The sequence below is a fragment of the Heteronotia binoei genome, chromosome 19 (genome assembly GCF_032191835.1).
Source record: "Heteronotia binoei isolate CCM8104 ecotype False Entrance Well chromosome 19, APGP_CSIRO_Hbin_v1, whole genome shotgun sequence".
In the NCBI taxonomy this organism is placed as follows: domain Eukaryota; kingdom Metazoa; phylum Chordata; class Lepidosauria; order Squamata; family Gekkonidae; genus Heteronotia; species Heteronotia binoei.
In genome coordinates, this window is record NC_083241.1 from 34,482,385 (window position 1) to 34,494,459 (window position 12,075).

Here is a 12,075-nt window from a genome sequence, read left to right on the forward strand (position 1 = left end):
ATTGCGCAGTCCGGAGCATGCAGGGGTATATATCTGTCCCAATGTCCTTTCCTCTCCATAACTAGACTTTGCAATTCACTCGGCGGGCCTCTTGGGGGAGCGCTTGGTCACTTGGTAGTGTTTGCATCTCTCCAGCTTCATGACCAGCCCGTAGCGAGGTGTCATGTCCACTTTGACCCCAGCTTCGACCGAGAACTGGAGCTCCTGGAGCAGAGTAGTCACAAAGAGGAAGACTTCCGAGCGGCCGATGGTCTCTCCGGCGCATCTCCTCTTGCCCAAACCAAATACCAGCACCTTCTCGCACTCGTCTCTGTCGAGCGCCTTCCCATTGGCGGTAAGGAAACGCTCCGGCGTGAAGGTGGAAGGATCCTGCCAAAGGTCCCTGGAGAACAAGAGCATTTTTACACACTTGCTTCTTCAAGGACATCTGTTTCGAAGTGTAGCAATCCTTCGACTATACTTGCCTTCCCTTTTATCCGTCCTATTTTATGTATCGATGCATTCATTTCGTTATCTCTATCTAATGATCTGGGCAGACAATATTTCAAAAACGAAATCTGCACAAATGCATACCACCTAATTGAACACATGAAGCTGCCTTCTATTGAATCAGACCCTCGGTCCATCAAATTCAGTATTGTCTACTCAGACTAGCAGCCGCTGTCCAGGGTCTCAGACGGAGACCCTTTCCCATCACCTGTGACCTGGACCTTTTAGCTGGAGATGCCAGGGATTGAACCTGGGACCTTTTGCATGCCAAGCAGATGCTCTACCACTGAGCCACAGAATTTCCTCAAAGGAATCCACCTTCTCCTTCACCTATCCAGGTCAGTATTGTCTGCTCAAACTGGCAGCAGCTCTCCAGGGTCTCTGGCAAAAGTCTTTCCCATCCCCTCCTAGCTGACCCTTTTGAACTGGAGATGCTGGGGATCAAACCGGCGACCCTTCTGCGTGCCAATTAATTCATTTACTTCAACTTTAGCCCAGTGGGGACCTCAAAGGAAGAAGAAGAAGATGATATTGGATTTATATCCCGCCCTCCACTCCGAAGAGTCTCAGAGCGGCTCACAATCTCCTTTACCTTCCTCCCCCACAACAGACACCCTGTGAGGTAGATGAAGATATTGGATTTATATCCCGCCCTCCACTCCGAAGAGTCTCAGAGCGGCTCACAATCTCCTTTCCCTTCCTTCCCCACAACAGACACCCTGTGAGGTGGGTGGGGCTGAGAGGGCTCTCACAGCAGCTGCCCTTTCAAGGACAACCTCTGCCAGAGCTATGGCTGGCCCAAGGCCATTCCAGCAGCTGCAAGTGGAGGAGCAGGGAATCAAACCCGGTTCTCCCAGATAAGAGACTGCATACTTAGAGCTCTGGCTGACCCAAGGCCATTCCAGCAGGTGCAAGTGGAGGAGTGGGGAATCAAACCCGGTTCTCCCAGATAAGAGTCCGCACACTTAACCACTACACCAAACTGGGGGCTTACAATCTCCTCCCCATTTTATCCTCACAAAAACAACCCTGTGAGGTAGGTTAGACTGTGACTGGCCCAAGATCACCTAGCAGGCTTCCACTGCAGATTGGGACTCGAACCTGGTTCTCCTGATTTGAGAACCTGGTTCTCCTCTGACATTCTGACCACTAATTTCTAGCCCCTAGTTCCCAACCAACTTTTGAAAAAGCCATTGAGTTTCTGGGAAGTGCTCAGATTTTGCCATTTGTAATCCATCCTGAGTCTTTGCAAGAAAGGTAAGCTATAAACAAAGTCAAATGAACGGAATACAATTGGGAAGGATGCTACATGGTTAAAGATATTAAGGTGCAAGCCAGTGTTCCCTCTAGGCTGAGTTAGCGTGAGCTAGCTCACAGATTTTTAGGCTCCAGCTCGCACATTTTTCTCTTAGCTCAGGAAGGATGATCCCCAGAGCGCACTGATTTATGCAGCAGCTGACAAACTTTAATGCCAGTAGCTCACAAAGTAGAATTTTTGCTCACAAGATTCTGCAGCTTAGAGGGAACGTTGGTGCAGACAGATGTGATTCTGGGATCGTTGTGAATGGTGCTCTCAGGACTTTGTCAGTAGACTGCTTTTGGAGATACTCACTTATCGTAGTTGACTTGCCACTGGTTGACAAAGACGCACATATCCTTGGGGATGTAGTAGCCATTCAAGGCGGTGTCTCTGGTTGTGCTGGAAACAGAAAGCAGATTCACTCGTTTTAAAAACCTGTGTCATTGCTATTCGCCAACGGTTATGTGGATTGCAGTTTAATAGTCTTAGTGCTGGACTAGACCCAGGAAGACCTGGGTTCAAATCCCTAGATACAGTGGGTCACCATAAGTTCCACCATGGGGCTCCTTTGGCTCCACCCCCAAAGTCCCCAGATATTTTCTGAGTTGGACTTAGCTCTTTTGCCTCGAGTTTGACAGCCCTTTTCTGCACCCCCACGGCTGTATTGGATAAGTAAGTCACAAAGAGAAGGAAGCCTGTCTCCCTGGCTCCTAAGTAGCCCGACCTTGACTTTAGAGAGTTCTTCAGAACCTCTTCCTGTAACACTTCCAACCAGAAGAGCTAGAATCTTGGATGGTTCTTAAAAAGCTGAGAATCTCAAAACAGACAAGCTTCGGTACCCTATTCCACAGATGGGACTTACCAGTGGGGGATTGTGAAAGGCAAGAAGGAGGAATGTCTGTACACTTCATGAATAAAGGCTTCTGTATAAGGCAGAAGGGGCCGATCTGACAGTCTTGGCTTCCTCTCTCTGCCAATGGTTTCATCTGCAGGTTAGAAAAGAGAGAGAAAGAGACTGGAACCAGGGCCCTTTTTTTTTTAGCAGGAACACACAGGAATGCAGAGAGCCAGTTTGGCGTAGTGGTTAAGTGCGCGGATTTGATTCTCCACTCCTCCACTTGCACCTGCTGAAATGGCCTTGGGTCAGCCATAACTCTGGCAGGAGTTGTCCTTGAAAGGGCAGATTCTCGGAGAGCTCTCTCAGCCCCACCTACCTCACAGGGCGTCTGTTGTGGGGGAGAAAAGTAAAGGAGATTGTAAGCCACTCTCTGGGTATAAATAGAGGGGTATAAATCCAATATCTTCTTCTTCCTCCAGCTGGCTTGGCATCAGAGGGTGTGGCCTAATATGCAAATGAGTTCCCGCTGGACTTTTTCTACAAAAAAAGAGCCCTGACTGGATCCACCGGCTTCTCAGAAAGAGATCTAGATGCTTTCCCAAATTTTGTATTTACCTATTTCTTCCTGAATCTTCTTCTGAATTTCGGGATAAACCACAAGGTATGCAAGAGACCAGGATAAGGCTGTGGTCACTGTGTCGAAACCTGGAGAAATACCAAAAGGGTAGATGCTAAGGTTTGTGAAATACTTCCCGCACAATCCTACACAGTTGCCTTGTGCGGAATCTGACTTTTGGTCTGTCCAGCTCAGAAGATTTTCACCCCACCAACACTTGCTACCTGAGATCCTCAAACGAGAGATGGCAGGATTTGAACGATGTACCCATAAAAGCATCATGACATCACGGGTGTCGAACTCATTTGTTACGAGGGCTGGAACTGACATAAATGGGATGTTGTCGGGCCAGACTACGTGTATCATAAAACGTAATGCCAGATAGTGGAGATGTAAGCTTTATAAAGGTATGGAGCAACACAAAGATATTCTTTCTTACTAAAATACAAACATGCCCAAAACTCTTGTGATGTTTTGTTTAAAATGGAAAAACGGGGGAATAGTGGGACTCGGCAATGCAATTTTAAAAATAAAACATCAAGAAAAGCACAAGGATCGCAGCAGAAAGTAAAAATATAAACCAAAACTATAAAATGCTCTGGGCATAAGAAACCATGAAATGGCTGGGCATTGCAAGTTTCTTCCTCTGACCCCAGGTCTACTCAGATTGGCAATGGCTCTTCAGTGTAATATCCCCCTTTGGCTGTGGGTTCCCAGGTTAGAGTACTCACTAGGCACCAGTTCTAAGCTCTATTCAGCAGAGAGATGCTGGCTCAAAGCATCAACCCTTTATTTGCAAGGTCACACAACTCCAGCAAGGAACAGCTTCTAACTGGCCATAGAAACACTGAAACGTGAAACTGAGCTCCACTCCATTAAAATAAGTTGCAGCACGGACAAAGCTGCAAGAAAAACACAAAATGGATTTTCCATTAAGGTCTCTGTGTCCTTAATGGAAACCTTAAAGTCTCTGAGACTTTAATGGAAAGTCCACTCCACGTTTTCTTTGCTGCTTAGCAAGCCCAGAATTGAGTCCTGCTTCAGCCTGCAAAGACAAGGAAGAAGGACCTCGGAACTTTGACAGCCTCGGAGCTTCAAAGGGTAAGGACGGGAGGGGGAGAAAAGAGACCCACAGGCCTGATTAAAGCCCTGGGCAGGCTGGTGCTGGCCAGTGGGAGGGACATTGACAACCCTGGCACACATGATCTTAATAGGGATAGACAGCAAATGAAAACACGTCTATCTGCGTTGTTGCTGAGCAGTTTTGGGGAGAGTCCTTATCTGCACCTTTCCCCCCAGATGTTGTTCTAGACTCTCCCAAGAGCTCTTGGATTACCCAAGCCTGACTTTGGAAATCTCTTTACCTGCTCCGAAAATATCACTAACGAGGTTCATTATTTTTCCAGTGGGGATCTGAATCTTCATATTTTTGTCCTTTTCTTGGCTGAGGTCAATGAGGGAGTCTGTGATGTCCCGGATATTGTCCTGAAAAGACAGAGCCAGTTTACACGCAACAACCCTGGACCTCCCTTGTCGTCTCCCATCCACACACTAACCAGAGTTGACCCTGCTTAGAAGAAGATATTGAATTTATATCCTGCCCTACACTCTAAATCTGAGTCTCAGAGAGGTCACAATCTCCTTTACCTTCCCCCGCCCCACAACAGACACCCTGTGAGGGAGGTGGGGCTGAGAGAGCTCTTGCAGCAGTTGCCCTTTCAAGGACAACTCCTACGAGAGCTATGGCTGACCCAAGGCCATTCCAGCAGGTGCAAGTGGAGGAGTGGGGAATCAAACCCGGTTCTCCCAGATAAGAGTCTGCACACTTAGAGCGATGGCTGACCCAAGGCCATTCCAGCAGCTGCAAGTGGAGGAGTGGGGAATCAAACCCGGTTCTCCCAGATAAGAATCTGCACACTTAATCACTACACAAAACTGGCTTTCCCAAGAGCTAATGAGATGGGGCTAGCCTGGTCCATTCAGGCCAGAGCAGATGAACAGAGGTGGCTGACCATTGCCTACCTCTGAGTAGTGAATCTGGGCTTCCCTGGTGGTCTCCTATCCAAATACTAACCAGGGCAGACCCTGCTTAACATCTGAGATCTGATATTGTCCTGATGACATTAAACTAGCATGGACTATCAAAGTCAGGGCCCCATTTTCTTACCTTACTGAAACTCTCATAATGTTCTTTAACAATCGTGTCCAGGAAAACATCGAACTGTTGACTGAATTCCTTGAACTTCTTCATGTTGTTCCTCGGGAGAAGTCGAAGCAAGGGAATGAAATCGACGAGGTTCCCCGAGGAGCCGACTTCCACAAAATCTTCATTGCCGTTCAGAATGCTGAGCAGTTCCGGGTCGTCGTAGCTGTAGCTCTTCCCGAAGCATATGGTGGAAATCACATTGGCCACAGAGACCACGAGGTACTGAAAGGGGTCAAGTCTCCGCTCTTCCTGCATCACCTGTTGCAGTTTCATGACCAGGCGTTCTGCCTCTTTGGAGACGTGTTCTTCCAGCAGACTGGAAGACAACGAACCAGGGCTGGGAGCAGAAGCAAAATTCCGCAAGGCATTCTGGACCAGCTTCCTGCGGGCCCCCCACACCGCCCCAGAATCCGTGCTAAAGGTCATACTCTGGCCATCTGTAATATGCCGCAAGGTATACAGGTCAGGGCGGCCCATGAAGTCTCCTCCTTGCTTCACCAAGGCTTGCTTGATGGTCTCCAGCCCACTCAGCACCAACACGGGCCTCGTGCCGATACGGATCTTCATCACATCCCCGTATTTCTCGCTCATCCGAGTCAGGCTCAGGTGGGGGTTCTTCCCCATCTCCAGAACGCTGCCGATCAACGGGTAGCCCGCAGGCCCGGGGAGTTCCCTGAGTCCTCGCGGTATCCGCTTCCAGGAGGATTTGATGGCCGTGAAGATGAAGCAGAAAACAACAGCGGCAAGGAGGAATTCTGTGGCCGATAGAAGGCCCAGGCTTGACAAGAACAGCATGGTGGCCTTCAATATCGGGGCCTGAGTGTCCTACTTAAAATAGACACACGCACACAAAAAAGGTTCCATTGAATATGTTTAGCAAACATGCAGTTCGATACTGACCCTAGGGCTGCTGATCCCCAGCTGGGTTTGAAGACCAAGAGAGAGGTCACTCAGAGATATATACACAAATGACCACAAGGTTACGGTAACTAAAATTACTATAAATTATAACGTGCTATAATTAATTCTAAAGGCAGGGGTGGAATTCTAGCAGGGGCTCCTTTGCATATTAGGCCACACGCCCCTGATGGAGCCAGTCCTCCAAGAGCTTACCAAAAAGAGCCTTGTAAGTGCCAGTAGGATTGGCTACATCAGGGGTGTGTGGCCTAATATGCAAAGGAGCTCCCGCTAGAATTCCACCCCTGTCTAAAGGTAAAGCCAGTTTTGTGTAGTGGTTAAGTGTGCGGACTCTTATCTGGGAGAACTGGGTTTGATTCCCCACTCCTCCACTTGCACCTGCTAGCATGGCCTTGGGTCAACCATAGCTCTGGCAGAGGTTGTCCTTGAACGGGCAGCTGCTGGGAGAGCCCTCTCCAGCCCCACCCCCCTCACAGGGTGTCTGTTGTGGGGGAGGAAGGTAAAGGAGATTGTGAGCCGCTCTGAGACTCTTTGGAGTGGAGGGCGGGATATAAATCCAATATCTTCTTCTAAAGGCAAGAACTGCTGTTGGCAGTAAATAATATTACAGTTTCACCAATGCATACAGTATGAAAAAAGAATTCAGAAGTGGTAGAGACTTTAGCGTCCTTTTTGAATGTGTTTTAAGAATTCATCTGAATGACTGTGACAGTTTTGGGATGCTGAAGAGGTGTTGAGGATGAGTTCATTGAAGCTTTTCATATGGAAACACAGACCGTGGAGTATCCCTTGCTGGAAGAATATTCAAAGGAGCACCAAGTCGACTTCCTGTCCACTGGGTCTCTACAACGCATGAATTTTTTCATACTGTATGCTTTGGTGAAACTGTCATATTATCTATTGTCAGTAGCAATTATTGCCTTTACCTTTACAATTAATAGTAGCGCATTATAATTTATAGTAACTTTGGTCACTATAACCTTGTGGTTGTTTGTGCATAAAAATCCCCAGGTGGGGGCAGGGGATCTCCCGGTTTGAAGCCCCTCCCTCCGCTTCAGGGTCATCAGAAAGTGGGGGGGAGGGAAATGTCCGCTTGGTGCTCCATTATACCCTATGGAGACCAATTCCCATACAGTACAATGGAGAATTGATCCATGAGTATCTGGGCTGTTTTTTGAGGTAGAGGCACACATTTTCAGCATGGCATCCCGTGCCTCTCTTCAAAACACCCCCTCCCCAAGTTTCAAAAAGATTGAACCAAGAGGTCCAATTCTATGTACCCCAAAGAGGGTGCCTGCATCTTCCATTATTTCCAAATGGAGGGAAGGCATTTCAAAGGTGTGTGGTCCCTTGAAATGTGATGGTCAGAACTCCCTTTGGAGTTCAATCGTGCTTATCACACCCTTGCTCCTGGCTCCACCCTCCGCCCCCAAAGTCTCCTGACTCCACCCCCCAAAGTCTCCTGGCTCCACCCCCAAAGTCCCCAGATATTTCTTGATTCAGACCTGGCAACTCTAACTGACACATGAGCAATACTTATTTGCATGGGTATCAAAGCAAGAGTTAATATCCATGAAGCTGCCTTCTACTCGGTCCTACTTGGTCTACCATGGTTGATTTGATCTATTCTGACCATCAAGAGCTCTCCAGGGTCTCAGACAGAGATCTTTCACATTAAGTCAATAACTACCGGTACCTATGTCAATAAATACCTGTGTGTCCCAGATGAAGGAAGAACGGTAAACTGAAGGCTGGAGGCCACTGTGGTCTGAAGGAACTTGCCTCCTTTTCCGCACGAAGTCTGGATTTTTGTCTTCAGCTGAATAAGATCTGCTTTCTCGGAAGGCTCAAAAGGCTGGTTTACTGGCTGCAGCCAGAGGAATGTTCCGCCTCCCCTTCTGTGGCCAAAGTTTCCATTTTGCAGCCAAGTCCCAGCTGATAAAGCGTCAAGACCTGGAGCCACTCCAAAGGCAACATTGGAAACGCAGGCAAAATGATCTTCTGGACCAACCCCTGCTGCGATGTGTCCTCATTCCCCAAACTAAATGGGAAGGTCAGCATTTTAAACATAGGGTTGCCACGTCCAATTCAAGAAATATCTGGGGACCTTGGGGGTGGAGCCAGGAGAATTTGGGGGCAGAGCCAGGACCAAGGTTGTGACAAGAAGAAGACTGCAGATTTATACCCCGCACTTCTCTCTGAATCAGAGACTCAGAGCGGCTTACAATCTCCTATATCTTCTCCCCCCACAACAGACACCCTGTGAGGTGGGTGGGACTGAGAAGGCTCTCACAGCAGCTGCCCTTTCAAGGACAACTCCTGCGTAAGCTGTGGCTGACCTAAGGCCATTCCAGCAGCTGCAAGTGGAGGAGTAGGGAATCAAACCCGGTTCTCCCAGATGATGATGAAGAAGAAGACTGCAGATTTATATCCCGCCCTTCTCTCTGAATCAGAGACTCAGAGTGGCTTACCATCTCCTATATCTTCTCCCCCCACAACAGACACCCTGTGAGGTGGATGGGGCTGAGAGAGCTCTCCCAGAAGCTGCCCTTTCATGGACAGCTCTGTGAGAGCTCTGGCTGACCCAAGGCCATTCCAGCAGCTGCAAGTGGAGGAGTGGGGAATCAAACCCGGTTCTCCCAGATAAGAGTCCGCACACTTAACCACTACACCAGACTCAGAGAACCTGCCTGTGGATTTGAGACTTGCAGTAAGGCTGAGATTGGGAAACCCGGCTGGATCCAACCCAAGGAGAGGAAAGATTCACATATGAACAGGAGTCCACAGGTCCCTCGTCCAGCTGTTGCCACACAACTGAAATTGCATGCGAAGCTCGACGATGCCTTGGAGAGAAAGGATTTTATGCCAGCCTCCCTTTTTATCTATGGCCAATGTATTGACACTTCGCAGCTAGCCAAGCCAGACAGAAGCCAGCTTTGATATCTGTCTTTGTCCCAAGCACAGGTTAACCATTTGCCCAGGTTCGCGTGTGAAGCAGAAGTTGGCCTCTTTATCACTCATGTCCAAACAGGGAGAAGGGATGAGGTCAAGAGAGAGGCTGAGAGAGGCTTGCCAAGTCCAATTCAAGAAATATCTGGGGACTTTGGGGTTGGGGTCAGGAGACTTTGGGGGTGGAGCCAGGAGCAAGGTTGTGACAAGCGTAATGGAATTCCAAGGAGCGTTCTGGCCATCGCATTTAAAGGGACTGCACACCTTTTAACTGCCTTCCCTCTGTTGGAAATAATGGATGGGGCACGTTCTTTTGTGGCTCACAGAATTGGACCCCCTGGTCCAATCTTGTTGAAACTTGGGGGGTATTTTGGGGAGAGGCACTGAATACTCTGCTGGAAATTTGGTGCCTCTACCTCAAAAAACAGCCCCCCCCCTCCACAAGCTCCAGATACTCACAGATCAAGTCTCCATTATACCCTATAGGAATCGGTCGCCATAGGGAATAATGGAGTGCCCAGCGGACATTTCCCTCCCCCACCCCACTTCCTGATGAGCCTGACGTGAAGGGAGGGCCTCCAAACCAAGGGATCCCCTGCCCTCACCTGGGGATTGTCAACCCTACTAGCAAAGCATACCAGTTTCCCCACCCACAAAACCACCTCCCGCTCTTGGGCCTTGTTCTACTCTGCCCTCCCTTGCTATATGTTGACCTTATGAATACAGCTTCCCACTCAGCCTGATGGGCCAGTAGGGTTTCCAGTCCCCAGGTGGGCAGGGAAATACAAAGCAATGAGCTTTCTTGAAAACCAGCCTCCAAATAAACCAATTTATTTTATTTTATTTTATTTACTTTCAATATATATCCCGCCCATTCCAAACGGACTCGGGGCGGCTAACAATCGCACTAAAACCGACATCTCAATTTCAGATATAAAACAATAGGACAGACAATTATAATTTAAAACAAAGTACTGGTGCTATACAGAATATACAATTCTGTAACAAGGTCATACTGATGCCCTCGTTTCACATTAGTGCTATTCAATGCTGTAACAGTTTGGCATTCTTACCCAATGTATGAACATGATGTGAGAAGCGCGAAGAAGCTAATGTGAAACAAGGGCATCAGTACAACCTTGTTGCTTTCATGGACTACTGACTGCACATATTAAGAAATATTGAACAGTCTCGTTATGAATTCACCTGGATTTTCCTGTATGAATTTGGCATTAATTTGCTGAAGAAATGTTGGACTGGTTTCCGGTGAATACGTTCCTTGCTTTGCATAGAGGACTGACTGAGTGGTCTACTTTGAACTAATATATAGATGGTCATTAATTGTTTACTCAGTTTGTTTGTTTTGTTTATTTGGAGGCTGGTTTTCACGGAAGCTCATTGCTTTGCATTCCCCTGCCTATTTTTGCCGTGATTCTCTGTGTTGGTTGCACAATCCCCAGATGGGGGCAGGGGATTCCCTGTTTGGAGGCCCTCCCCCTGCCTCAGGGTCATCAGAAAGCTGGGGGAGGAGAGGGAAATGTCTGCTGGGCATTCCATTATTCCCTATGGAGACCGATTCCCATCAGGAATAGTGCAGAATTGATCCCTAGGGCTCGGGGGGGGGCTGTTTTTTTAGTTAGAGGCATCAAATTTTCAGCATAACATCCAGTGTCTCTCCTCAAAACACCCTCCAAGTTTCAAAAGGATTGGACCGCAGGGTCCAGTTCTATGAGTTCCCAAAGAAGTTGTCCCTATCCTTCATTATTTCCAATGGAGGAAAGGCATTTAAAAGGTGTGCGGTCCCTTTAGATGTGATGGCCAGAGCTCCCTCTGGAGTTCAATTATGCGTATCACACCCTTGCTCATGGCTCCACCCCAAAGTCCCCAGATAGTTCTTGAATTGGACTTGGCAACCCTATGGGCCAGTGAGATGCTGGAACGAACTAACTCAAGGACTTATCAGTGGGGGACTGTAAAAGGCGCAAAGGAGGAATGCCTGAAGACCTCCAAAATGAAGGCTTCCCAAGCCAAGGCAGCAGAGGCTGATTGGAGAGCCTCTCGCTGCCAATAGTTCAGTCTGCAGGGCAGAGAGGAGGAGGAATGACTGGGAATCCAGCCTTCCCAAAAGCTGGGGAGGGGAGGGACCCAGCCGCCTGCCCAGTAGCCTACATCCAGGCTAAGGAGGAGACTTCAACTCATGTGGCTCTCCTTCCTATGAGAGCCAGTTTGGTGTAGTGATTAAGTGTGCAGACTCTTATCTGGGAGAACAGGGTTTGATTCCCCACTCCTCCACTTGCACCTGCTGGAATGGCCTTGGGTCAGCCATAGCTCTTGCAGGAGTTGTCCTTAAAAGGGCAGCTTCTGGGAGAGCTCTCTCAGCCCCACAGGATGATAGTTGTGGGGGAGGAAGATCAAGGAGACTGTGAGCTGCTCTGAGATTCAAAGTGGAGAGCGGGATATAAATCCAAAGTATGTCTTAATTTATGTGTCCACACCATCCATGCTGCCTTAAATTAATTCTGAGCTAACGGCTTAACTGTTTTAATCTCTTTAACTGTTTTAACTGTTCGATTGTTTGTTTGATTGTTGCTTTTAATTGTTTTACCATGTTGGAATCTGCCCTGAGCCCACTATGGGAAAGGGTGGACTATAAATTGAAAGAAAGAAAGAAAGAAAGAAAGAAAGAAAGAAAGAAAGAAAGAAAGAAAGAAAGAAAGAAAGAAAGAAAGAAAGAAAGAAAGAAAGAAGGAAGGAAGGAA

The 12,075-nt window shown here is 48.0% G+C and overlaps 1 protein-coding gene across 1 annotated transcript; it reads right to left on the reverse strand.

Moving 5' to 3' along the window:
• Positions 1-6,254, reverse strand: LOC132587576 (cytochrome P450 1A5-like). The gene is made up of 6 exons (XM_060259876.1): positions 5,411-6,254; positions 4,608-4,728; positions 3,243-3,332; positions 2,652-2,775; positions 2,102-2,188; positions 1-382 (listed from the first exon to the last, which is right to left on the reverse strand). The coding sequence occupies exons 1-6, from the start codon at positions 6,242-6,244 to the stop codon at positions 76-78; spliced, it is 1,563 nt and encodes a 520-aa protein (XP_060115859.1). The 5' UTR covers positions 6,245-6,254; the 3' UTR covers positions 1-75.
• Between the last annotated feature and the right edge of the window lie 5,821 nt (positions 6,255-12,075).

Bases quoted from the DNA above. Each gene is read 5' to 3' on its own strand.
- LOC132587576 (XM_060259876.1), bottom strand. From the start codon at position 6,244: ATGCTGTTCTTGTCAAGCCTGGGCCTTCTATCGGCCACAGAATTCCTC. The intron at 3,333-4,607 runs GTAAAGAGATTT...GTATTTCTCCAG, and splicing joins TAGTGATATTTTCGGAGCAG to GTTTCGACACAGTGACCACA. The intron at 2,776-3,242 runs GTAAATACAAAA...TCTAACCTGCAG, and splicing joins GAAGATTCAGGAAGAAATAG to ATGAAACCATTGGCAGAGAG.